Raw genomic sequence first — 26,776 nt, 5'->3', positions numbered from 1 at the left:
GGAGGGATGGAGGAGTGTGGGGTGTGTGGAAGGTGCTCCCACCTGGAGGTGCCAGCCAGGGACACTGTGTGGGGACACTGGTGGGAAAGGAAGCCCAACCTTGTACCCAAGTTAAACTTTCCCAGCAGCTGCTGAGGGCTTGCACCGGGGTCAGGACCTCGGTGTCCTCAGCGTTTCACAAATGCAGCAGCCTGAGACTTCAAAAAGCTCCAAGAAGGCGGATTTTGGCAGAGGAACAGAGCTCGTTTGTTTAATCTGAGGAGACCATACAGGCTAAGTAGACCATCCAGAAAAGGAGAGCAGCAGTGGAGGCATCTGAGTACAAAATCCCTTTCACAAAGGGAGGGTGGGCAGTGCAGACAGGGAATAAACCCTGTGCTCCTGCAGTGCCTCACCCTGGGCACCTCTCTGGGATGGACCCGCGCTGCCCCACGGGGTGCATCCACACCAGGAGTGTCATGGACCACTTCTCCTAAGGATAAACCACTCCACCTCTGTGCAGAGGAGCAGGGAGGAAATCTAGAGCCAAGGGTCGTGCTGCAGACGACTTTTAAGGAAGGGAAAGATACCCATTCAGAGCTTTTTTTAATTCAGGTGTTTTGCAATGACCCTCCTGCAGTCACTTGAAGAACTCATGACACGTCCTCTGTTTCTATTTCAGGCCAAGAACATCCGAACAGCCTGAGGCACAAATACAACTTTATTGCAGATGTGGTGGAGAAGATCGCTCCTGCTGTGGTTCACATTGAATTATTTCGCAAGTAAACAAGATGCCCAGTCTTGATTTTTTTTTTTAATTCATGAAAACAGCTGCCAGCATGACAGAAATGTTGATTGATGATATGAAATAGCAGAGAGGTTTCGAGATCATAAATATTTGTCATGCTTAAGAATTGAGGATAATTTAGGAGTCATGGGAAAAAAAAATAGCTAAACTAATGGGTGTGCTTTATCTTTTATACGTGCTTTATTTATTACTTCTCAATGAGAGTAACAGCAGATATCTTAAAACGTTAAAACTCACTAAACTCCTTTTTGCTCTGAGTTATTTGGAATGGTTTGTGAGTTTTCAGCTTTTTTTTTTTTTTGCAAAGCAATAAACCCTTTATTTCTTTTGTCTTTTTTAGACTTCCTTTTTCCAAGAGGGAGGTGCCAGTTGCCAGTGGCTCGGGGTTCATTGTCTCTGAGGATGGGCTGATAGTGACCAATGCCCATGTGGTCACCAACAAGAACAGGGTGAAGGTGGAGCTGAAGAATGGGGAGACCTATGAAGCCAAAATTAAAGATGTCGATGAGAAATCAGACATTGCACTAATTAAAATAGATGCTCAGGTGAGTCGTTAAAGCAAGACACATCTCATTCATCTGGTTTAACATCCTCCTCTCCAAAAACTGCTGCTGATTTTCAGGTTTGAAGGAAAAAAAAAGTTGTTTACTGGGCTGGGTTGTTGAGAATATATGAACTAGGTGGATAGATGTTTTTAAAAGCCTAGTTTGTGGGTGGCAGTGGTTAATTTTGTTCCCTCCCAGTGTAGTAAAGTATTACATAGCCCTTTTTTATGCATCCTCAAAATAAAAAACAACACCCCAATTTGCTGGCTGGTTTGCACACACTTCATCTGATATAACTCTGTCTCAGAGAAGAAATGGGGGTGTTCTGCTGGTGCTACTCTGTCCTGAGTGCCTATATTGAAGTCACAAATGGCTGCTAGAGGATACATTAGTCCCTCGCTGATGCAGATACTAAAATGGAAAATATCTTGGGGAACATGGAAATTAAAGCCAGCTTGTAAAGATGCTCTAACACTGCAAGTGGTTTTCTGAGCAGCTTCCCATCTATGATCTTCCTCCCTATCAGATGTTCCTCTGTCAGCATTCTTGTGCCTCCTGCCACAGCAGAAAAGCTGTCAGGAGGTTCTGCACACCTAGCAAAGGGAATATTGTGGGAATGATGCCTAATGGAGATGTAGGGGGCTGGACGTGGCTGTCTGGGGTGCTGCTCACTCTGACTCCCCTCCTTTGGCCTGTCAGTTAACAACCTCCACGTTTGAGGGGCAAGAATTCTTCATTTGAAACACGTGGCTCAAAAATGTGTGGATCTGCAGTGTTGTTGCAGTTCAGGGCGATTCCCCAGCGAGGTCAGGAGTGTTTGTGCCAGAGTTCACGGCTGAGTCAGACGCCCAGTGCAGAACTCTTGGATGACCCGAGATATGGAGTGCTCCTGCTGCTCCCTTGCCACCTTTATCATTCAAAAGCTTTCTCTTTTTTAAAAGCTTCTGAACAGCAACCAGGCAGAAAAAAACAAACAGCACCAACAATGTTTCTGCCGTGTTGTTTTTTCTCTGTTTTCGTGGTGTCGCTTGTTTTCTCATTTTTTATCTTAAAATAAGCAAAAGCAGTAAGAAAAGAGGGAAAGATCCCCAGCATGAGCACTGGCAGCTTTAGGATGAGCAGGATGGGGCAGGGAGTGAAGGGCAGCTGGAAAAGTGCTTTAAAATTGGCAGCACAACGTGGTGGGGAGAGCAGACACGGTGAGAAGGAGAGGACTTGGAGCAGCAGGAGCTGAACTTGAGAGAAGAGAGGTGGCAGTCAGGGAGGAGACACTGAACTGATGTGATGGATTCAGGACTTAGGAAAGGAGCAGGCATGGGCTTGAATGGTATTTGATACCCTGAGGAAATGGCTCCATGTTGCCCTGGGAAGCTGCTTGTGGGAAGGGAGAACCTGGAAGCAGCTTGGAAAAAAAAAGGGATGCATCCAGATGAGCTTGTGGTGGAAACCACTGATCAACAGGGCTGGAATTGGTCTGACCTGCCCTTGGAAGCATCTTATCAGCTGTACAACCCAGTGCCTTGGGTGGTGTTCTCCTCCTGGCCTCTCCCATTGCAGCTCAGGGTAATTTTGAGAAGACTGAGGGGAAATTTAAAGGGATGGGAGGCCCAGATTTCCAGCCAGCTCTGGTAACATGGCACAGGGAAATCCCAGTCCAAGGTGAGGCCTGAGGCACCTCTGCTCACAGGACAGGTGCTGCTTTGCATTTGAGAATTAAAAATAACATTTTATGTGTTCACAAAAAAAGTTAAAATGGAAACGTGTCCAGCTAAGAAACTGATTCTCAGACTGAGTTTTGTGAGACATTGTCATGTACCCTTTCAAGTTCAGTGTTTGGGCTTTCCTTTTTGTACTGGAATGCCTTGCAGTCATTCAGGTGCCTAAGACTTTTTAAAATCACAGGGGTAATAATTTGTTGAATTTAAAATGTATTTGCTGGCTAAAGGAGTCAACGGGAGGGTACAAATGACCCCTTAAAAATCTGGATATGGCATGAAAACCATCCTTAAGAATTTTTCTGAAGCAAGAGAGGAAGTTCTTGAACTGAAATAAATTATTTGAAGGTGACATCAAAGATGCAGAAGGGTTTTGATTTTTTTTGTGTGTGTGTTTTTTGTTGTTGTTTTGTGTGGCCTGTTAAGGCAGGATCTGAGGAGTGAGGAATGCTCTGTGGTTGGGAGCAGAGCTGGGCTTGAAGTGTGGGATCAGGCTGTCAGCTGGCATTCCTAAAGCTGTTCAGATTTTGCAGCAGCCTGAATGCTGTTTTCCTCTAAGGTGTGAACATCTGGTGTAAGACATTGCTAGAATTAATTTGGCTTTGCTGAGTGCCACAGGGAATGAAGGAGGGTGGTAGAATCTGGGCACCAGGAGGGGTGAACCATTTCCCTGATTAAATTCTTCTCCGTGGAAAAACAACTTGCAGTCAATGAGGAATAGAAACCTTGGAGCAGTTGTTCCAGACCTAAAATGTGCTTGTTTTTACAGTCTATAAAAGAGAGCAACAGTGTTTCTCATGTCTGTGGTGACACAGAGCAGTTTGCTGGAGTGTTGAAAGCAGGAAGTAAGATTGGAATCAATGTGGTAGCCATGAATCCAATCTAAATATCCTTCCAAATGCAAGGAGGGGACCACATCTCTAGAAAGGAACAGTGCAGTTGCAGACAATTTGGGTATGAACATGCAAAATTTATAAGAATTCCCTAGAAAAAATTGGGTTTTGGCAGCATAGGCAGGGACTGGTGAAATAAATAATCTGTGCTGCGTGGCACGTGTGATGCTGCAGCGAGTGTGAAACCCATCAAAACTCTTGCACAACACTCCAAAGGGAGCAGATGCTTTTCTGCTGGCAGAGCTGGACTGTGGGATTCATCTCAAGGCAAATAACTACCTTGTTAAATCAGAATGTGTGATACAGCTGCTGAAAAATAAACACCAGCAGGAGGGGGGGAAATTTCAGGGTGGTTTAATGGACGGTGTCAGGGTTTAGGGGGGCAGAGTTATAAAAGAACCCAACCCAAATGGAAACTGGAAGCCCCAAGTAGTGGAAGGTGGAGGTGGCTTTTGCCTGGAGACCCTTTTCAGCCCTGGAAATCGAGCTCTGTCCATAAAAATGATGCCTGTGCTTTGGCACTGAAGGGAGGAGGAGGAGGGTGAATGGCTTTATTTTCAGGTGTTTCTTCTTTCTATGTGCTTAAAAACCAGCCATGAGGCACTGACTCTGGAATCACACATGGAGCACACGCCAGGTCCTGAAGATTTTTGTTCTTCAGTGTGGCCAGTTCCTGGTTCTTTAGCCCAGACAGGATTTGGATCTGCATGGTGCAGCAGCCGTGGGGTTGTGACCCATCTCTAATTTGTGGTGAGACTTCAGCCCTTCGGTGAAAAACCTTCAGATTAAGGTTTCTCCTGCATCTTTTTAATATAAACACTTGATACTTTAAAATCAACAAGACCTTCTGCCCTGGTTCCCCTGGGGTTTCCTGAGGCAATGAATGTCTGTATCTTTGTGGCCAGAGGGGATTTACTTGTTTCCCCTTGTGTGTACAAACTGGAGGAGGCAGGAAAGCAAACTTCCCTGTTTATGCATCAATGTTTTAATAGCCCACATTTTGAAAGAACAAACTATTTGGGCACCAGATGTGAGGGGTTTTTCTAAAATGCTATTTCACTTTGAAATCTGTTACTGGGTAATTTGTTGCTTCCTCTGGAAACCCTGGTGAAGCCCACACATTGCTTGCAGAAGTCTTCAGGAGCCATAGAAATGAAATAGGTTGGAAAAAGCTTGGACCTTAACTCCTGTTTATTCATCAATTTAGGCAGCAGTGGTTTCCCTGCCATCTTCAGCTTCTAGTAGCCCTCACTGTGGGGACAATGTGCTGATCCAGCTTCCCATGCAGCAAAATACTCACATCTCCAGGGTGGATCTGGAGCACCAGCATTTTTTTCAATTGCTATTTTTATTTTATTTAATTGTAATTACATTTGTATTTTATTTTTAAGGGAGAACAGCTATCTCTTGCCAGGCAATTGAAAACCTGGTGACATATCAAAACAACACTTCATTCTTCTTTTTTTTTTTTTCTGCAAGCTTCCCATGCTCCATATTTAGATAAGGAGACTCAGTTTTGCTTTTCTAACTATAGATGAAATACTTTTGGAGGCTTGTAATTCGTTCAGCCTGGGTTTTTCGTTTTCTTTGGCCCTCTGTCAAGCAGTTTCTAGATTGTAGATGATATTCTATATTTTTCTGTGCTCATGACTGGTGGTTTTATTTTGCCATAACATATTCTGAAAGTTGAATAGTTTCATTAGTCAGAACAGAAATGCAATTCCCAGGACAGTTACTTGTTTTGCTAGAGTTACACTTACAGCTGAATTAGTGTTCCATACCAGCATCTGTGCCTTTTCTACCTAAAAATAAAAGGCATGAAGGAGATCTGCCGCTGGTTAACACGAATTGAACTCAGAACTTTTGTCTCCTCTTCATCCGTTTGCTGAACTGCAAAGTGCTTCCTGAAAATTCCTGGCTTTCCATCCACAAATGAAGGGGATTACAGAACAGAGGAGGGATTTACTTGCTATCTGTGCAGCACAGAGAGACATTCACTTATTTCATGGATGAAAAGGTTCAAACCAAAACACCTCCTGCTTATGGCCCCTGTCTCTTGGTTTTCATTTCTCTGTGGCAGTGGCTGTGCCTGGGGTGGTTTTGTTCTTCCTCCTCTTTTAGTTTTGGAGCTGTTTTGTCCAAATTTCACTTATTTTACCTGACTCAATTTATGCTGTCAAAGAGCACCAGGTGAGCATCTGTGCTGGCCCTGCTGGGGCTGCACTTGAATCCTGGGATTTGTTTGGGGCTCTTCAAACTTCGACTTCAAGAACGACACGGAGGGGCTGGAGAGTCTGCAGGGAAGGGAATGGAGCTGGAGAAGGGGCTGGAGGATTCCTGAGGGAGCTGGGAAGGGTCTGGAGGATTCCTGAGAGAGCTGGGAAGGGGCTGGAGGATTCCTGAGAGAGCTGGGAAGGGGCTGGAGGATTCCTGAGGGAGCTGGGAAGGGGCTGGAGGATTCCTGAGGGAGCTGGGATGGGGCTGGAGGATTCCTGAGGGAGCTGGGAAGGGGCTGAGCCTGGAGCAAAGGAGGCTCAGGGGGACCTTGTGGCTCTGCACAGCTCCTGACAGGAGGGGACAGCCGGGGGGGTCGGGCTCTGCTCCAGGAACAGGGACAGGAGGAGAGGGAACGGCCTCAGGCTGGGCCAGGAGAGGCTCAGGGTGGATATTGGGACAAATTTCTTCATAGAAGGGCAGGGTTGGAATCTCCATTCCTAGAGGGATTTAAAAACCCTGTGGATGCAGCACTTGGGGACATGGGTTAGTGGTGGCCTTGGCAGTGCTGGGTTAGCAGCTCGTCTCAATAATTTCCAAGATTTTTTCCAATCTATATGATTCCACATTTCTCTGAGTCCTTCTGGCTGCTGATGCTGGTCTCTACCTCCCCTCTCATGCCACAATAGCTGTGTCCTATTGTTGGATGGAGCCATTCCTTGTGGTGGTGTGCAGCTCTCCATGTCGTGGGAGTCGTGTTTATCCAGGGTTTGAGTCAAATCCATATATAAAAACGTCTGAAGCCCTCTGGGATGTGAAAGGCTTAAAATATTAACCCTAATTAATGGCTCCTTCTCTGGCTGGGTGTAAACAGTGAGTCATGTGCCACTTAGGGGTTTGCATGTTTAGTCCTATTTCTGTGTGCTCGCAGAATGCCTGCCTGCAGATTTGTTTTATTGAGTAAACACGGATCCAGCAGAGCCCCGAGGCTTCATCAAAGGAAGAGTTAGAAAAGACAGGGGTAAAAAAGATATTATATGTTGCCCAAGGCCGTGCAGTGAGTCACTGGGAGCGCTGGGTTTGGGTGTTCCTGGCTCCCTGCTGGTTGTGCTGCAAGGCATGGTCCTTTGCCTGGCACTTTTAATTAACTGCTGGGGCAAATCTGTAGTCAAAGCAGGAGAATCACGAGTTGGAGAGGTGCCTATATCATCCTGAGGGCCATCAGACATTATGTAAAAATTGAAGAATGCACATTTATTAAATATAGCTATTAAGGGCCCTAAACTCACACTCAGTTTCCCAGGATTCCTTAATTTCCTGGGGATGAGCTGGCCAGTGGAAGGGTGTGAGAGCACAGAGAGGGTGTTCTGACACGATCCTGGGCACAACACTGCCAAAAGTGCCTGCCTGGCACTGCCAGGCTCCTGCTGGGGACTGCAGAAGGATGCTTTTCCCACTCTGCCACGGGATTTTGATAGGTTTTATACTGGTTTCATTTCAGAACCACGTGTACAATGTAAATAAATACTTGAGTTTGTTTTGGGTTTTTTCCTAAAGGAAGATTTAATACTGAGTGTAACGATGTTTTAAGCTATTTTTGAGAGAACCTCCCCAAATTTAAAGCTGTGACAACACGTATATTCATCATAACTAACTCCTCATGGCAGTGTTTTGTAGGGGCACTAATATATTTAAATGCAGTGCTTTCAGTGTGTCAGCTCTGCCCCACACCATGAAATCACAAGGAATAGAGGACACGTTTTCCAAAGCTGGGTTTCATAATATGTGCAGGGCAAGGAAGTTTTTGCAGTGGATTTTTGTTTCTAGCAAGGGGAAGGTTAGCCAGACTTTCCAGAAGGCATGTTGAATCACAGGGGTGACCTGCAGCCAATCCATACAGCATCAGAGTTTGAACTGGAGCCTGGCTAGCTTAGGCACAGCCCTGAAAACTCAGCACAATCAGAATTGTGTTAGTCACAGGCCGTTCCTGTACTTTCTCTCTGCTGCCAGATGCAATTTTGGCTTTGACTGTTGTTACAGCTCAGGAATTTTGTATAAATCTTTTAACTTTGTCCACGAGCAGTCCTTTTTTTTTTTTCTCTTAATGAAACTTAAATAGTATTCTGTTTACTCTTCGCTTGTCTATGTTTCATTTGCTGATAAATGTCCTCTTTCTCTGCAAAGTATCCGTGTTCCATGCACTGGGATACAAACAAAAGCCACTTTTTGTCTTTAGTGTGGGCTTTTTTTTTTTTCCTGAAGGAAGAAAAGCAGTGCCAAAAAGAGATGTTGCTTTTGACCAATGACATCTTGCAAACACGTGCTGTGTAAGCTCAACAGCATCTGGTGAGAGGAGGAAGGGCCAGGGTGCTGCCTGTGTCCAAACATCACCAGATGGGGCTGTTTGTGCTGCACAGAGCTCAGCTGATGGGGGCTGCCTCACTCCCCTGTCCTGGACACATCCCTGCAGCCAGGGCTGGGTCAGGACCTGCCCTGGGACGCTGCTGCTGTTTCTCTGCAGAGCTGCATAAATGATGGGGAGACTGGGCAGAGCTGCTGGATCCTTCCCAGGACTGAACCACGGGGTTTATCTGTGGCTGTGGCTCTGATAAAGGCTGCATTTTATCATTATCATTAATTAGTAGGGCACTGCTGGTTGTGATAACTTTCCTCTGAAATGTAACTAGACATGGAAATGCTTTCTCCTTTCTGTGCTGCCTGCTGTGTTGCTCTTCCAGCTCGCTCTGTTGAACAAGCAGTTGGTTTAATTATTTTCTTGCTGTCTGGAGACTGAAAGATAAGTTTCCATAAAGCATCTTACCCTGCCTGGGAGCTGGCAATGAATTTTATTGAAACAATCTGCTCATCTGAGTAAAATATCCCTGGTGGGATTGTAACAAAGCTGGATAAAAGATACACCAGGCCAGTCTTGTTAAACATTAAAACCATCAGTTCTGTATTTGCAGCAGCATATAGTGATAAGGGATGCCACTATTTTTTGCTTTCTACTTTGCAGGCACTGTCTGTCTCTTAGGATATTTGAAATAACCTGTAGGTGAAAAATACAAAGTGCTGGGACTTTGGGTTAGTTTATAATACTGAATTTTTGTCCCTATGGATGACTTACTGAGTAAGTCTCAACACTGCTGGTAACAAAAGCCCTTAAGAGCCAGCAACAGGTTTCCAAATTAAACATGTAATATGTTCCCTTTTTGCCAAAACTTGAAAATTTGAAGTAGGTCAAGCTTGGAAGAAAGCTAGGTTTAAGTTAGCTTTGCCAAGCAAAAGATAAATGCCTCCAGAATTCTGTTTTGATTTTTGGGCTCAGTAACCTAATCCTCCAAATCCCCAAGTCCAAACCTGTATTTATACGTGTCCAGTTTCATTGATGCTAATAGAAACAGTGACATGATTAAATATATGGTTAAATTATCTGGGGAGGGTCAGGATCATTTAGACACAATAAAACAAAAATATTTAAAAACATGTCACATCACTAGAAGTGTAGAGATTGACTTTTAAAAGAGTGAAGAAAGGGAGAAATGGCAATGTGTATTGTACAGGCATGTGATAAATCAAAAAGAAGTATTTGAAGTATGTTTCAGAGCACCCTTGATTCATTTAAAAGAGTGTGTGGATCCAGCCTCCCCTCTCTTTTTTATTTTTAGTTGCTGTACAACACATTGTTTGCTAAATTTTAAGAATGTTTTGGTGGTTTTAGTTGAAACTACTTGATATTTAATATGTTTAGAGATAAGATCTTGAAAGGAAAGTATAATGGTATCCTCTACTGTCATAACAGAAAGATCACATCAGGCCTTTAAATCCTAACATCTTCAGAGGAAGAAGTCACTGTATGTAGGAGGAAATATAATTATTTAAAAGAGACACTTCATTAAAAGAAAGTAAGATGAAGGATTAGCTGGTGTCTTGTGAGAATATAAAATGCTTTTAACTGTACAAAAGCATGTTTAAAACTCTAGGGCTGTTGCTTTCATGGCTCTTTAGTGTTCACTCTCAAACAATATCATACTTTTACTTCAGCAGCTGTTGGCTAATTATTTCAAGAAGAGTTGGAAGTGGCTCATTTCTACTATCATCAGATGTTTGCTTTGTACAGCAGAGCACAAATATTCCTTTGGTCTTTCAATTGTTCTTGATTTAATGGGTACCTGTTGTGGAAAAATTTCTCCAGTGTTAAGAGCCCACACTGCAGTGCAGATGCTCGTTGGGATGTTTCTGTACCAACCCACACAAAATACTCAGGGAAAACAGAACAAGCAAAATCCCTGAGGCACAAAAGCCTCTCTCTTTTCCTCTACCCTGTCAATGTATTCATCCTTCCGTAACATTTGTTCTGCCAGCAGAGCAGCGCCTTAACATTTGAATTTTCTTCTCTCTCTCCTTTTTTGTTCTATTTTTACTTGCAGGGTAAATTGCCAGTTCTCCTGCTGGGCCAGTCTGCAGACCTGAGGCCAGGGGAGTTTGTGGTGGCCATTGGGAGCCCCTTTTCCCTGCAGAACACGGTGACCACGGGCATCGTCAGCACCACGCAGCGCGGGGGGAGGGAGCTGGGGCTCCGCAACTCCGACATGGACTACATCCAGACAGATGCCATCATCAATGTATGTCCCCTCCCAGCTGCTGCCCTCAGCCCTTTCTCAGCACATCCTCTCAAAATTCCTCCCGTGATGCCGTTCTCAGGAGCAGGGAGCATTTCCCTCCCTGTAAATCTGCACATCTGCAGCAGCACTCGGTCGTCACTTAGGAACCCCCCGAGGAACCACAGCAGGCACAATATCTGCCTTCCCTTCAAGATCCTTGCAGATTGCAAGGGAGGAGGCAGTATTCTCTGGCAAATAATTATCTTTTCAAAATCCATCTTGTTTTCTGAAAAAGAAGCCAAGCTTAGTTTAAGGATTTGAGTTTGTTTTTGCATTAAGGCAAAACAATAGTTTTTGTGCTAAAAATCTTGGCTGTGTAAGAAATCTTCACTAACAGCTCCCAGAGCTGTCCTAAAATCTTCTCTGTTTCTAGTGTGGCACTAAGAAATCAAAAGGAAAAACTTGGCTTTCTTAACTAACCCTGGCAGGAGAAGAAAAACTTAAGTTTTTGCAAAGCTCAGCTAAAATGGGTGATGTTCAAGTGTAATTCATGGGTTTGGCTGTTTAGGACTGCTCTATTGCATGTATTTAATAGACAATGGAAACAGTACTACAGAAATATTTCAAAAATTTCTACTTTATTTTGCTTGCAACAAATTAAGAGGTAAATATTAAAACGTGTTTTCAACTTATGTTTATTTTCAGTATGGGAACTCTGGAGGACCTCTAGTAAATCTGGTAAGAATTTCTCTAAGTTTACTTAGTGTCAAGCTTATTGCTTTTTAATTAAAAAGAAAAAAAAAAAAAGCACAACAAAATACCCCACCCAAACCAACAAAAAAGCAAACTCCCCCCACCAGATGTGTGATTTGGAGGTTTTGATATTTGGCTGACTACACAAAATTCACATGGTTCTTATGAATCAGTTGTCTGTGTTTATGTTGGCTAAAGGCTACATTTGGATTTCAATATTTAGGATGTTTATGGTTTGCATAGTTTCAGGCAAGGGTAATGTGTTGGTTTTCTTTTTTTTTTTTTCTTCTTTTTTTTTTTTTCTGAAGCCTTGCAAAAAGTGAAAAGCACATTTTACAGTGAGGTGTTTGCCCTTGCTGTTTACCCTGCAGCTGGCAATTCTTCTCTTTTGCACACTGAAACTCAGCTAAATACTTCTAAAATATATCTCTCCTTTCATTTTGAATCACACAAAAAAAATATTCCACATATTTTCAGGGTATTTGCCAACATTGTAGTAGACTGAAGCAGGTTGCAAACCTGTGTGAGAGCTCTCAGGTCTCCTGGGGGTACGTGGGGTTGAGTCCTCAGGAGGCACAGCACAAAGTGAAACTCAGAACTACTCAGAGTTTCTGCCTTGGAGGAGATTTGGAATTTTTTTCCCACCCAATTCACAGCACACTTTCAGTCATACTGAATTTTCACTTAGAAACACTGTAGTTGGACAGTTTTTGTCTGGGATGAACCAGAGAAAGAAACTGAGGTTTCAAAAGAGATGGCATCAGAGATGCTTCTTCTGAAGCTCTTGGAATTATACTCCCAGGAAAACTTTTGAGTTTGGCAAACTGTATTTTTCTTGATGTTATTATGTAATAGTGGCTCAGGAGCAGTCAGTGCCGTGCTTTATGTGGTGCTTGCTGAAATAAGCACTGTTTAACTGCAGAATGTGTTACTCATCTGCTTCAAGCATAAAAATTGCCCAGTTTTGATCTCTTCTGCAGCAAGATGATCAATTACATTGATTTTCCGAAATTCCTAAGTAATGTTTTATCAACAGACTCAAAAATTACACTTAAAACTTTAAAAAAATTGAAGACCAACTACAAAGTGTGAATTTATCTTTGTGATGCTTGGAAAAAATTATCCATTTCTCTTTGAGGTGTTCCACATTTGCTAATAATGGCTTTATTTATTTCTCCAGGATGGTGAAGTCATTGGAATTAACACATTAAAAGTCACAGCAGGCATCTCTTTTGCTATCCCATCTGATAAAATAAAGAAGTTCCTTACTGAATCCCACGACAGACAAGCTAAAGGTACTGTACTTCACTGCTTTGAAAGAGGAAAACATGGAAATAACCTGCTCTAGAGGGTGGCATCTCTGCCCATGGCAGGGGGGTGGAAATAGGTGACCTTTAAGGTCCCTTCCAACCCAAACCATTCTGTAACTCTGTGAGAACAGTGCTAAACCAGAAAGCCAACAGCCAGCGAGGCTCTTTTGGTCAGGGCAGCTGATCAAGCCCTGTTTTCCTTTTTTTGCAGGAAAAGCTGTGACCAAAAAGAAATACATTGGCATCCGAATGATGTCCCTAACTCCCAGGTAAGTAACCCAGGTGGCTCCTCACCTTTCCCAAGCGTGGTCTCTGCATGCTTTTGGATCCAGCTGGCGATGTGCAGCCGTGCCCGGGAGCCCTGGGCCAGCCCCGCGTGTCACTGTGTGCAGACAGCCCTGGCCACCTCCTCCTCTGCGTCTGCCACGTGGTGGAACTCTCCTCTAGACTCTCCTTATGAGCCTAGTTCTTAAACAACTCCTGGCTTTTTCTTCTCCTTAATGCTTCAGAAGAGAATAGCTAGCGACTGTGACTTTGTCCTGGGGTTATACCCACGTTGTTGTATGTTTTCATGGCTTACGTCAGCTATGTGCGCACTTCCATTGCTATACAATTATTTTCATTAAACAATTCACCTAATGTCAAATGAAGCTTTTGTGTGGACTTGCTTATTCGTGCTCAGACTATAAGAGACTCATGAGCAGGTAACAGCCAGAAGTTTTCCCTTGTGCAGGATCCATAGGTAGAGCAAAGCATTAGAACATGGGGTTGGGGTTTTTTAGGTGTTCAGGGTTGCAGGAGGTGATTCTGTCCCTCTAATCTGCTCTGGGGAGAGCTCACCTGGAGATCTGCATCCAGCTCTGGTCCCCAGCACAGGAAGGTCATGGACCAGTCCAGAGGAGGTCACAAAGATGATCAGAGGGGGTTGAGCACCTCTCCCATGAGGAAAGGCTGAGAGAATTGGGGTTGTTCAGCCTGGAAAAGAGAAGCTTTGGGCTTGACCTAGTTGTGACCTTCCAGTACCTGAAGGGAGCTTGAAAGAAAGGGGGAGAGGGGATATTTTCAAAGGGCCTGGAGTGACAGGACAAGGGGGAATGGCTTCAGGCTGACAAGAGAGAGGGTTTAGTTGAGATATGAAAATAATCTTCCCTGAGGGTAGGGAGACCCTGGCATATGCTGCCCAGAGCAGCTGTGTCTGCCCCATCCCTGGAAATGTCCAAGGCCAGGTTGGACAGAGCTTGGAGCGGCCTGGGACAGTGGAAGGTGTCCCTGTCCGTGGCAGGGGGTAGAACTGGATGACCTTTAAGCTTTGAAATGTTTTAAGTCTGTCTGTACCTATTGAAATGATTGTCTTTACCAGAAATAGACTTTAAAGAGCTGTATTCATGAAAAAAGTGTAATAATTCCTGAAATATAGGAAATTATATTTCCTATAATATAGGAAATTATAGGAATTCCTAAAATATATTAGGGTTAAAATGAATGCTGTAGTGACATAGCAATGTGTGTAAAACACCTCAGCTCGTGGTTACCAAGTGACTTCAGTAAAATGCCTGGTTGGGGGGGGGGATTTTTCCTGTCTTGACAAAATATTTTTTTTGCTATTTCTTCATTTTTCAGCAAAGCTAGAGAGCTGAAGGATCGCCATAAAGACTTCCCTGATGTTGTCTCTGGGGCCTATGTCATTGAAGTTATTCCAGAAACACCAGCTGAAGCGTAGGTTGAAGTACTTTTTTCTCAAAACCACTGCCACTGACTTCAGGGGGTAATGATGGAGACAGCTCCTTGCTTAACTGGCTTTCTTCATTATGCTGAATTAACAAGGTTACCACCATCTGATTGCTATTAGGTTGTCTGCTGGAAATGGGTTTGTGGTTTTGTTCTGGTCCCCGATGGGCAATATTGTAACTGTATCAGGATATTGCAGGGAAGCCCTGTCAGCCTTCCAGGCCCACAGGGCAGGGATTCAGGGGGTGTGAAAACTCCTTTTTCATTTTTCTCAGCAATTGCTTCCAAGGCATCTGTTGTACCAGTGCCAGTGCTGAATAAAGGCTTTTGTTCCTGCACACTCTCCACAGCCCTGCTGGTCACTCTGCAGGACAGTGAGCCAGAAGCTTTGGGTCCACCTTGGAAGTGTCCACCTCAGCACTGGCCAAACCCACCAGCTCCCCTGGCACACCCTGGGGCTGAAATCCCCTCCTGGCAGCAGACACTCTTCCATGTGAGAGCTTTGTCAGCAGTCACATTGCTGGAAGAGCTTTTGGGCTTGGACAACTGATTTTTTTTCTTCCTGTTCCTCAGTATTTGCTCAGAAACTGCCCTGCTGGTTGGTACCACGTCTGGCTGAAGCCTGGCAGCTGGGCTGTGGTCACTGGCACTGGTCTGGCTGGCTTTTGCTGGAGACACTTTCCTCTGAGGGTTTGCTTGATAGGAAACCACTCAGTAATCCAGGGCAGGAAATGGGAAACCTTATTCATTTTCTGAAACTTGTGATCATTTAAGAGAGGAGTAAATTTTGTGGCAACAAGAAAGCTTGTGTGGCACCAAAGGCACGTAGGAGGAAAGCTGATTGGGGCAGGCATACATTAGCTCTTAGGAAGACTGCAAGGATGTTGGATGGTGTCTTTTTGGCTGTTTGGGTGTTAAATAAACAGTGATAGGTGTCCAGTGTGCTCTCTGGACTAGTGCTGTGTTTGTAGGTGATTCTTGTTGGCAGTGCTGGTCAGGCAGAGCACTAGTGAGTGTCTGTGAAGGGATGTGTAGGAATGATTTGGCTGCTTCAGTGTGGGGCTGAAATTGCTGCCTTGGTGTTCAGGCTCAGTATGAAGGTGCAGAAAAGTCATTTTAGGAGTGTGGGTAATAGCAGAGAGTGGGAGAGGGAGAAGAGATGAGGCAATGTAACCTTCTGATGTGAAGGCAGACCCAAATTAAGGTGCTCCATCCAAAGGCTGGCCTGGCACTTAAAATGTTGGCTGTCCCCTCACTCCCAGTCCCCTTGCCCAGGGTTTTCCTTCTTCTGCTGATCTCTCCAGCACATGCTGGGTAGATGGTGGGGCACTGGAGCAGAGCTGGAATGACTTCTCCTGGCTGTGAGTCATGTGGAGAGGCTGCATGAAAGAAAACCCATGGAATGACATCCTCCATGAACATGTTTTGAGCCATGCCTTCTGCAGGCCACCAGATTTGCAAACATTGGCCAAGGGCACCCTGCTTGCAGGAGACACTCGTGTCAGGCGCCTTCTGTGGGTGGAAGAGGCCGATGAGTGGTCTGTGGTTTTGTGAAGGATTGTGCTTGTGAAGGGTTGAATCATGTCTGATCTGCCTTGGTTAATTTTTCCATAACTTGGAGCCAGGTCGTTGTGCAAGACTGGGCAAGATGTTGTGGTCTGTGGCATCCCTCACCAGCCTTTTCTTGGTGCTGGCAGCAGCTCCAGCCAGCCTGGGGAGAGACGAGGCCCTGGTTCTGCCCCGTCTTGCTTTGAGTCAGGAAGGTTCAGTTTTTGAGGTCAGAAAAAGGGATTTTGGCTGCTATGGGCAGCAGAGGAAGGACACACTTGATTTTTGGTGACCAAACTAGACAGCTACTAGATAGTTACTCTGCTCAGGTTTAACATGAAGGGTGGGTGAAGTGGCTGCCAATAAGTTCTGTATGGAGAACAGGGACTGAAATTCCTCATTAGCACACAGTGCCACTCGGGTTGCTTGTCTGTGTATTCAGGAACAAAAGCTTGGGAAATCACCCCTCTAAAATGAATCTGCCTTGCCACGATTATTTTAGAAGACAGATATCAACACCTAGGATCTTTATTGCAGAATTAACTGCTATTTGCAATAGCAAATTCCTTTGAAGACAGTGAAATACGGGATTCATCAAACTTGTACATCCATCAGACCCTGAGGTTTTTGCACTTTATTGTAATCCTCACTGCTTCATAAATTCTGATTGCTTTTCTCATGCCTGCCATGTCTGCACAGCTGGGTGGGAAATAGAGATAATCCAACTATCATTTTTTTTTTCCTCCCTAAAAACAAAACTGCAATTATAATAACGCACTGCTGCTTTGTATTTTCAGTGGTGGCCTGAAGGACAACGATGTGATTATAAGCATCAATGGACAGTCGATAAGCTCAGCCAGTGATGTCAGTGACATCATTAAAAAGGACAGTACGTTGCACATGGTGGTGCGCAGGGGCAACGAAGATGTTATGTTAACAGTAGTTCCCGAAGAAATCGACCCCTAACCAGAAACATGAGCTGGATTTCATGTTTTCTTTTAACAGCAATGGACTGCTTGTATCCTCTCTGTGCTGGTACAGGAAACGTTAGACTTCTGACCAACATTCTGCTTGTTCAGTGGATTAGTATTGGCCAACAGAGTAACTTCTACTAGGTTTAAGGTGCAAAATCAGTGTAATTTCACATACTCCAGATGATAATTTTTTTTTTCCTTCTGTATTATGTATGCAATGTATTCTTTACTGGCTTTTTACATCCCCTGCTTAACGCATCGACGTTTGCTTCCCTGTGTTGAGTAGATTTCCCGTCATTTCTGCTAAGACTTAAACAAAACCAAACCCACGCACACAATGTGTGTTGTGGCATTCAGGTATTTATAGGGTAGCTGTGTTTTAACTGGAAATGCCATTGTAAAGGAGCAGTCGGCTCAAAAGAAAACACAATTGGGAAATGAAGTTTGGTTTATAAACACAAAAGGAATCCCAACCCAAATAATCTCCCGAGGATCCCGTGCAGGACTTTAATACTATGATATTTTCCTAGTGTTATTAAAAGAATTCAACAGTACTTCTTGTGAGTGACTCATTTTGCTTCCCCTTGTGGAGTGGTTTTCCTTGAGTGGCACATCTGTCTGTGAGGATGTCCCGGTGGTCTCCTTTTAATCATCATTTAATCAGATGACTTATTTTTCAGTATGTGCCTTGTATTTGTGCTTTTGTGCATCCGTTCTCCTCAGCAAGGCTGGGTTGAATTTGTCACATTGCCTATGTCTTCCAGATGTGAATGCATTTTCCTTACTGTTTTAATTACAGCATCACCAATGCCTGCAATCTGTTTGCCCGCTGTAGAAATTGCCACATGGTGGATCACAGATCCCATACCATTCTGGTTCAAATATTAGGATGTCTGCAACCATTTAGCTCTGGCCTTAAGCTCTTTAAAACAGGCCTGGTTTATCCAAATCTGGTGTGCTGGTGCGTGTATGGAGCTATTTTTGATTCTGGGATACTGGGCATTCCTCTAACAGGCATTAATCTTTATACATATGTTTATTGATGCCCTTGAAGCTTGGGGGTGGTGAGTGGGTTTGTCTTGCTGTGAAGCAGAGCAATCAACTCACTTAATTACAAGGTAATTACTCACTGGGTAAACAATAGGCTGAACAGCCTTTTCTTTCCTCTGTCGAAACATGTACTTCAGAGAATAAATCCGAGGGCTGCAGACAAGTTTTGGTGACTGTCATTCCTAAACACACTCTTCTTTAGAAGGATGTTTTAGTAAGATTCTCCAGCTGGGTAGCTGGCAGTTTATGATTTTTAAAGAAAGGGCTGAATTCCACCCAAATGCAGCAATAAATCCTCTAGGGCTGGACTCCTGACAGTGCTCCTTCTCCTCCCAGCTGCGTTTCATTTCTGTTTCAGTTTGTCCCAAATTGAGGAGCCTCTGTTTCCTCAGCTGCTGTAGCCTGCCCTTCCTCACCTGGATCACTGTTAATTTACACGGTGTAACATTAATTAATTGCAGTGTACCTTTCAGCCCAGCATTGACTCCTGACAGGATGGAACAGCTCATTAGCAGCTTGTGCCATGGCTGTGGTTAATCTGCCAAAACACTTCAGTGCCAAGCACTGACAGCCTGCAATCCTTTCTGGCCCCAAAGATGCAAAGAATGGTCCTGTAGAAGTGTTCTGTAGCATCTTTGCACTGCAAGTTCATCTTGCTGATGTTGATTAGTGTTCCAGCTTCCTGCTGAAGTGGTGTTATGTTTTGCAGTCCGTTTGTGCCCTGTGTAGCACAGAGTGGTGGTGCACAGCTCTCAATAAAAATGAGTTTAAAAATCACCTGCCCTCTCTGGTATTCCACCTAATCCAACTGGCAAAAACTAAACTAAAGCCCCAAAGCCAGTAAATTGTGTTTAAAACAAGTTATTTTTCATCTGCCTTTTTATTTCAAAACAAGTGCTTGCACAATTTGCAGAGCTGATTGATTCTCTTTGTTCCTATTGCTTGTTGTTGTGGTCTCTTAATATGCAAACTCTTTAATTTTCTTTGTGTGGGCATTAGGAAAGAAGCAAATGAAATTCTGTAAATGGTTTTCCTGGATCACTGTGATTAGTAAAATATTTGACCAGAATTCTAGCCCTGAGTTTCATCTAGTGGGATGTGAGATGATCTCATATTGCAGCCATTCATTTTGAGAGTGGTTTCTTGATTTACCTTTTCATATTTTATAATTATTTTCTGTGCAGTGAATATCAGTAACCACATGAATATCATACGGAAAATGTTTAGAATTTACTTTTCTGGTATCTAACCATGCAGCTACCCACATGGCTACTTACAATCAAAATATTGTCCAAATGATTTTTAAATATTTGAAGCAAGATTACTGATAAGCAGAGATGTGGAAGTGAAGTTTTTCTTTAATACAATTAATTACCATGTATTTTTGATGTATTATGGGGTTATAGATGTGGCATGGTTTCTATTCTTTGTTGCTTCAGCAGACAGTTCTTTCCAAAACATAATTGAAAATACTTTGTAGAGAATAGCTTTGGCAGTTTGTATAAATATCAGTTTCCTGGAAATTTTATGAAGTGTTGGATGCTGTATCAGAGAAACTGGACATTCTGGCTTGATTTTCAGTACTTTGGAACATCTGAATGGAAACTGGGGTTGCTCTGTGTGATGCTGAGTAGATGGCTACGTGTGCTACGCTTGGAGGTAGTTTCAAAATGCAAGCTCAACTTATTCCATAAGGGAAAGGTCTTGAGCTATTAAAAAATGATCATGACTAACAATTGTCTGGTTTCTGTGGCTTAGATGCCAAGAAGTAAAATCCTGTCATTTGGTTGCCAGAGGACTCCTTTTATTTTCTTTTCCTTTTCTCCTCCTTACCTAGGACTATTTTGTATTTATGTTAAGGTAGATATGGATATTTTTAAAACTAAATCTTTCCAAACCATGGTGACAGAGATTTTAGTAGAGGCAAGATTAGATTATATACAGGTTTTTATTGTATATCTAGAAAAGTACTGCAGAACTAACTGTACTGATTATATATTAAACTGATTAAAACTGCAGCTGCAAGAAGAAAAAGAAATGATGAAGGTAGAAGTCACTAATCCAGAGCAGTGAATGATGATGGTGCAGTGAGAATTCAGTTCTGTGTGATGGCAGGTCACTGTGTGAGTTCTTTTCTGGTCCCCTCAGACCCCAAATCCCATCTCTTGTGCAAGAAGCTGGCAGTGAAGTCAGAGCTGAACTCTCTGGCCCCAGGACTTCAGCCAGTTCAGCCTCTTTGTGCCCTTCCTCTGTAAACATGCAATAACTTGATCAGTTAAAGATTGTTTATTGCATAATATAACTGCTAAAACCATTGCATGTGTAAATTGACTAACTGGGCAGAGAGAGTAAAGAAAGAAACATCAGTTTAATCTATCTACATCTGTTGGGAAGTTTTCCTCCAATTTTGAGGGATTTGTTTAGTAGTCATGGTACTGCAGCATCTGTCCCCATAAACTTTCTGAGGAAGTGGGTAATAATTAGCAACTGATTAGAAGGAAAATGAGTCAGAGCTAAAGCATACGAGTCAAATTTACTTAATGTGGTAAAGAATTCACTTTAGGAGCTTGGAAATACTGCATAACACACTGGAGAAGAAAATTAAATATTTTTTCTGTTCATTCTTTTTCTGCTCTGTGTTTATGCAGAGATCACAGTGATTTTCAGCAAGTTTGCCATGGGGATATTTGAGGGAGATGGTCTGTGTTACAGCAGCACAGTGCAATCTCCTTTCCCCTCTGAAATGGAGCTAATGGTGCAGATCACCCCTCCACAGAGGAAAACACATTTGTGAGGCGTTATTGATTGAGAAAGCTGTGATTCAGGCTGTGTCCGTGCTGTGGCTGGAGATTTGCTGTGTCTGCCTGGAAAACCCCTTTCCCAAAGTGCCTGAAAGCTGAGAGGAGCAGCAGCCCTCGGGCCTGACCCCACAGCTGCAGTCCTCCAGGAAAAATAAGTATTTTTCATAGAATCAGAGTGACTTGAGTTGGAAGAGACCTTAAAGACCATCCAATCCCACGGGCAGGGACACCTTTCACTGTCCCAGGCTGCTCCAAGTCCCAGTGTCCAGCCTGGCCTTGGAACTGCCAGGGAATCCAGGGGCTGCCACAGCTTCTGTGAACAACCTGTTCATAAAAACCTGTGGACAGGTAAGTCCACGAGAGGGCGAATTGAAGTTAAAAACTCATCCCCAGCCTCTGTGGAAGCTGTGTCTGGATATGCCACTATGATTTGGGGCACTTTGTGGCTGTGCCGAGGAGGTGACGTCCTGCAGGAGGAGGGGGATGCAGGGGGAAAAGATGATGTCCATGGAAGTCTGAACTTAGTGTCTGATCAGAAAGAGGTGCTGAAAGCTGTTCTCATAAAAGTTGATTCCAGTCTTCCAAAGAACTGGGCAGTTCTGGCAAGGAAAAAGTAGATTTTGTCTGCATCTCATCTCCGGTAAGTTCATGTGTCTGGCAAGGAAGGAGAGCCCACTGTCTGATTTGGAAAACTGGAATGTTTCAGCATGCTGTGAGTGTTTCAAAATTCTTTGTGCTTGTAAGAAAAAGAAATCAACCCACCAACCTGCAAATCAACCAGGAACAGGCAAATATAACAGAAAAGGAGCTCTAGCTGCCACTCTGATGGAAAACAAACCTGTAATAAAACCCAACTGTAATTAACAGAAGAATAAATGTACATTTCCTCACATCTCAACCAACATTTGACTTGGAGGTCAGGATCCTGAAAGGAAACCTTCATTTTGAAGAGGAGTTGGCAAAGGAATGCTTCATTTCACCACTGTGGTTAGTAGGAGCTGAATATTTTATTGATGTAACAGAGAAGGGTTTACAGCCATGACAATGTTACATTTACATAAACAGCTATGTAAAGCATAATGATATACTGAAGCTGTGACACACACCTTGGTTTTGTTTTGCAGTCCAATAGTTTTGCTTTTATTTATCCTCAGCTAAAGGGTTTTAGTGTTTGTTCGTTTAATGAAAAAGCACTTCCACAGAGAAGGTAAGGCTGTGCAAAAGGAAAAGCTCCACTGGGATCATTTCCAGCCTGTGCAGTGAGTTCCTGTGAGCACTGAGGGACACTGCAAATCTCTTCACTCCTGCAAAGGGCTTCCTCTGCTCAACTTGCTTTATTGCCTGAGGAACAGACCAGTATTTCTCTCTCCTTTCAGTTAAAAGCCAAAGGTCTGCTCAACGCTGTCTCTGCCCAGGAGAAAAAAAGAAATAACAAGAGCAAATCCCAACCCACAGATGTTCATAGTGTCATTTGCTTTCTTACCTGAGTACTGGACGCTGCAGCTCCACTCTTGGCACATCTCTGCAGACAGAGGACAATTGTCCTCAGTGATAGTTTTATTCTCTTTCTTTCTCAGGTCATATTTTCTATCCTTGTCTTCATTACTGCACACATCTTTTCAGCTGGTCCAGATAATATTTGAGGTGCCCAGCCTGGCCACAGGATCACTTGCAGCCATACAGAAAGAGTAAAACTTCTAGAGACTCAGAAGATCCAGCAGTTTATTTATCTGTAACTAGCATGGAGTGATGTTATATAGGATTATAGTAATTTTTTAGCTCTGGTTTCAGTCTAGGATGTTTTGAAATTGCAGCCTGAAGACTGAATAAGACCCTATGTACTTTCTTATCCTCATCACTGAAGTGGTAGAAGCTTTATTCCTAAAATTGAGAGGGTTGATTATTTCATCTACCTCAATCCAGATGTCATCATATCCAGGTGGTACCACAGGGAAATATTTACATAAAATTAATATGACTTTAAAGTGACTATAACATGCTATTAGCCACTTATTTTATGTCATTGTAAATGCTCCTATTTAGAATTAACCATTATTCATTACATTCAAATATGATAATTGCCTGTGCAAACCTCTTGATCCAAAATGACATACACAAATTATATTACATTCATGATGTTTTTATTACTAAAACCTGAAACTTGCATTCATTACAGAAGAAAAATTACAGCAACCTACCAAACATTTGCACTTAACAAAATGATTAATATTTTGAACAAAAATGCAGTCTTTCAGAAGAGGTTAGCTTCTGGATTTCGGGATGTCCACATTAAAATCTGATCTGTGGCAATTCCCTAAATCAATTTACCTAAGTCTGTTTTCTTTGCCTGCTTCTCTCCTGGGCAACAGGATGACAGGAATTTTTGTGACAGGAATTTTCCCTTTTTCTGTTGTTTGAGCCATTCTGTGGGAGATCTTGAATGGGAACATGGAAAAGGTGCCCTGTTGTTTCAGGTGTCATTACAAGTGAAGTAGTTCAGCAGGATGCTGCACAGATGTCTGGTGCAGGGAAGAAGGTGGCGGGGCTGGGTGTTGATAAGAAATGTGGTTTTCTGAGAGGATTTTGCCTCCAAGTTTTACCTGGCACTTCATTATTGTGAAGAGCTGCCTGTATGTATTTTATAAAGTGGAGGTTGCAATTCGTGCAGTCTTGAAATCTGCTTGGGATCTGCTTTAGGGCATTTTCTGTTTCTGTATCAGATTCTTGCCAGACCTCAGCCACAGCAGGGAAATTGTGCTTCCAGGAGAGTCTGCTTCAGCAAAGAAATAGAATTGTTTTGTTTAAAACAATGGCCACAGAAAATGATTTCCAGACACTGGGCAGTGCCTCTGAAGAACAAGGAATGGGAAATGTCACAGAAACCTTGGGCAAAGAGCCTTGATGTGATCCCAAACCTCCTGTGGAAGGCCAGTGCAGGAGTGGAGAGCTGGGGCTGTCTGCACTGGAGCATCAGTGCCAGGCTCAGCTGTGGCTGATCCCCCAGAGCAGGGAGCTGCACCCAGCTGTGGCTGCTCAGTCAGGGCTTTGCTGAGCACTGGGATCTCTCTGAGTGGGTGGGAGGCTCCCAGGGTACAGCCTCACATGTCTGAATTTCTGCCATTTGGTGTTGGAAGTCAGTTTTGCCTTCAAATACAACTGTGGAACTCAGTCCTGTGTCTGTGCTGGTCAAACAGCTGTTCCCCTCACAAAGGACATTTTTGTGCTTTCCTTTTTGTCTTTTAAATGACTTTATGGATACAAACTCTCCTTTTTAATACAAATGCTCCTGTCTTTGACATCTTTTAGTCTGGCTGTGGTCTTACTTATTTTGTCAGGGTGGCAGAAGTGTTTGATGCAATCACAGGTCATACTGGGAAAAGCAGGCAGAACTGCAAAGTTTATAACCAGCAGTGATCAGCCCAGCTGAATTAATGAAACCATTGTCCTAAATTCAAAACCTAAACCAGGTGGGATGGATTGTTTAGGAAGTTGGCCAAACTGTATAGGCAAAAGCATGTGTTAATAATACACAGCTCTGTTTCTTTATGCAGTGGGTGAGAAACCATGTGGAAAGATAGTCAATATTTGTTTGATAGCAGTGTTAAGCCTTATTTAATGACAAAACAAAATGTTTCAGCATTTTGGGAGCTGAAGGAACTCATGATAGGTTGTGAGCATTAACAACAGCTTTGGGTCTGGAGTTCTTAATTACAAGTAAATGTAAATTTCAAACTGTGATAGCTGTCAAGTCCTTCTGGTTATCCTTAAGTTTATGGTAATGTTTTTACTCTTCAGTTAAATTTCATGGGATTGTGGTTTAATGGATCATTCCACTAATTATTTTCCTTTCTTGGTTCAGCAAACAATAAAATCTTTCAGACCCACCCTCCTCCTGCAAATCACAGCAGTGCATTTTTCAGCTTCTTGTATTTGTTGGGTAACAGATCAAATTTGTTCAACAAACATAAGGCAAGATCCAAGGGAGATCTGGGATGGATGGAAGCTGAACTGCCCTTCCCTTATCTCTTGCTGGCATCAGTAGCCACAAACCTTGGAGGTATTTAAATTTGGTTATAGGGACTCAGATATTTAGTAATTGCCAAAAAGGTCTGAAATGGCGGCAGATATCAGCGAGTGCCAGGTGAGGGTACTTAAGACAGGAAAGCAGAAGATACTTTCTGTCTGAGCACAGATGGTGCCCATCTTAAAATGGTTTAAGAGTTCTTCTGTTCAGCAAAGAAATGCCCCAGGTCAAGTCCATCAATCTCATCCCAGAAAACCAACCTAAAGATTACAAGGTGGCCAGGGTGGGAGAGGTCTCTGCTTCTGCCTCTGTGGTGCCAGGCACGGAGAATTGCAGGGTAAGGAGGAGCTTTCTGCAATTTTAAAGGTTATTTGAAAGTGTGGAAACCTCAGTCCTAGTCCCTGCTCTAGGTCTCATTATTGTCTCTACTGCAGTAGCTGTTTATGTAGATCTTGGGTATTAAGACATCCTAATGACAAGAATATTCTAAAAGTTGATATTTTTCATTAACTTTTCCGTTGCCATAGACCTTTTATCTATCTTCACAGATGCAGGCCTGAGTATATTGATTTAAGGAGTGGTGACTTTACGTTCCTACAAAGGAATATCTTGTGTTCTGATATGGTGTGTAAAATATTGGGGTATTTGCTACCAGGAAGCAAACAGGGATCAAAGAGTTCTGTGCAATGTCCCCTCGCTGTGAGGTGAAAGATTTCTGTTATCTCATACTTATATTGGGTAAACAAATCTTATTGCATTCAGAGAGGTTGGTGTTCGTTAGCTGGGGTGGGTTGGAGCCAGTGGAGGTCTGGGAGAGGGAAGAGTGTTGGGAGCAGATGAGGTGCAACCAACAGGAACACAAAATGAGAAAAAGGCACAAGAGTCCCTTCATCTGCCTAGCACTTTTCCCAAATAATCCCAAGTCCTCTCCCTGCCTCAACAGTTCAACATCTCTTTCAAGTGTGGGAGAGCAATTCAAAAATAACAGAACTATTAAATAATAAATGTTTCAGCTGCAATCTTTCACTGACTCAAAGGAACTGTGTCTCAGGCTGTCTGGTTCTTCAAGCTTTAAATAATAGACTGGCTCAACTTTCTACGACTTTATTTGAAACATCTTGTTATGACAGGTCCAGAACAGAAATGTTTTACACTTTAGCATTTTGGTCAAATGAGATTCTTTGCTGAATTCAGCCTGAATCTGTGCTGAGCTTTATTTCTCCTTATTTTTCAACTCTGCTCCTGGCTGGAGTACGGTTACTGCTCTGGAATGTCATTGATTGTAAGTATCATAAGGACAATAAAATGATTTCCTTATACAGCTCTTGGCTCTCACGGGGAGCAGTCCCCACCTGCTTACCTGGCTGCTCTCACCCGTAACACACCAGGCAGGAGCAGCTTGGACAAACATTCTCTGCCCTCCTGGGAGCTGTGGTGTGGATCATAATGCCATTCCTCTTGGGGATGGCGGAGACAGCGAGGGAGCAGAGAGGAGTGGGCTGGGAGAGGAACAGCAAGCCAAGAGAGAGAGGGTACAAGAGGAATGAAGAGAGGAGACCCCCACAGCCATGTGGGGGGGACTCAGTGTCCGTGTGTTTGTCTGCAGCCCTGACTCTGCTGGCACCTTGCAGTAAAGTTCTTTAACTGGTTCTGTTCCAGCTGTGCACGGCTCTCAGACATCCATGGTGCGCACAGGCACAGCTGTAGAACAAGGAGAACAGCAGGAGAACCGAAGGAAAGCTGCAGGGGTGTAGAGGGAATCTCTAGAGGATCAGGAGAAGGGCTGGAAGGCTGAGCCAAGCAGCTGGAGATGACAGGGACAGAGCAGTG

The 26,776-nt window shown here is 43.4% G+C and overlaps 1 protein-coding gene across 2 annotated transcripts in view; it reads left to right on the top strand.

Annotated features, from left to right (window-relative positions):
• Positions 1 to 17,625, top strand: part of HTRA1 (HtrA serine peptidase 1) — a 32,528-nt gene extending 14,903 nt beyond the window's left edge. The window contains exons 2-9 of one of the 2 annotated variants that reach the window (XM_063405151.1): positions 662 to 761; positions 1,128 to 1,332; positions 10,585 to 10,779; positions 11,464 to 11,496; positions 12,692 to 12,806; positions 13,033 to 13,090; positions 14,451 to 14,537; positions 16,895 to 17,625. In XM_063405151.1, the coding sequence (XP_063261221.1) occupies positions 662 to 761; positions 1,128 to 1,332; positions 10,585 to 10,779; positions 11,464 to 11,496; positions 12,692 to 12,806; positions 13,033 to 13,090; positions 14,451 to 14,537; positions 16,895 to 17,063 (962 nt within the window). In that variant the 3' untranslated portion in view covers positions 17,064 to 17,625. Of the gene's footprint in view, positions 1 to 661; positions 762 to 1,127; positions 1,333 to 10,584; positions 10,780 to 11,463; positions 11,497 to 12,691; positions 12,807 to 13,032; positions 13,091 to 14,441; positions 14,538 to 16,894 lie in introns of both variants that reach the window. The other variant, XM_063405150.1, reaches the window with a different exon arrangement.
• Positions 17,626 to 26,776: the final 9,151 nt, after the last annotated feature.

The sequence above is a fragment of the Prinia subflava genome, chromosome 9 (assembly GCF_021018805.1).
Source record: "Prinia subflava isolate CZ2003 ecotype Zambia chromosome 9, Cam_Psub_1.2, whole genome shotgun sequence".
NCBI lineage: Eukaryota > Metazoa > Chordata > Aves > Passeriformes > Cisticolidae > Prinia > Prinia subflava.
This window is presented reverse-complemented; position numbering and strand designations above follow the sequence as displayed.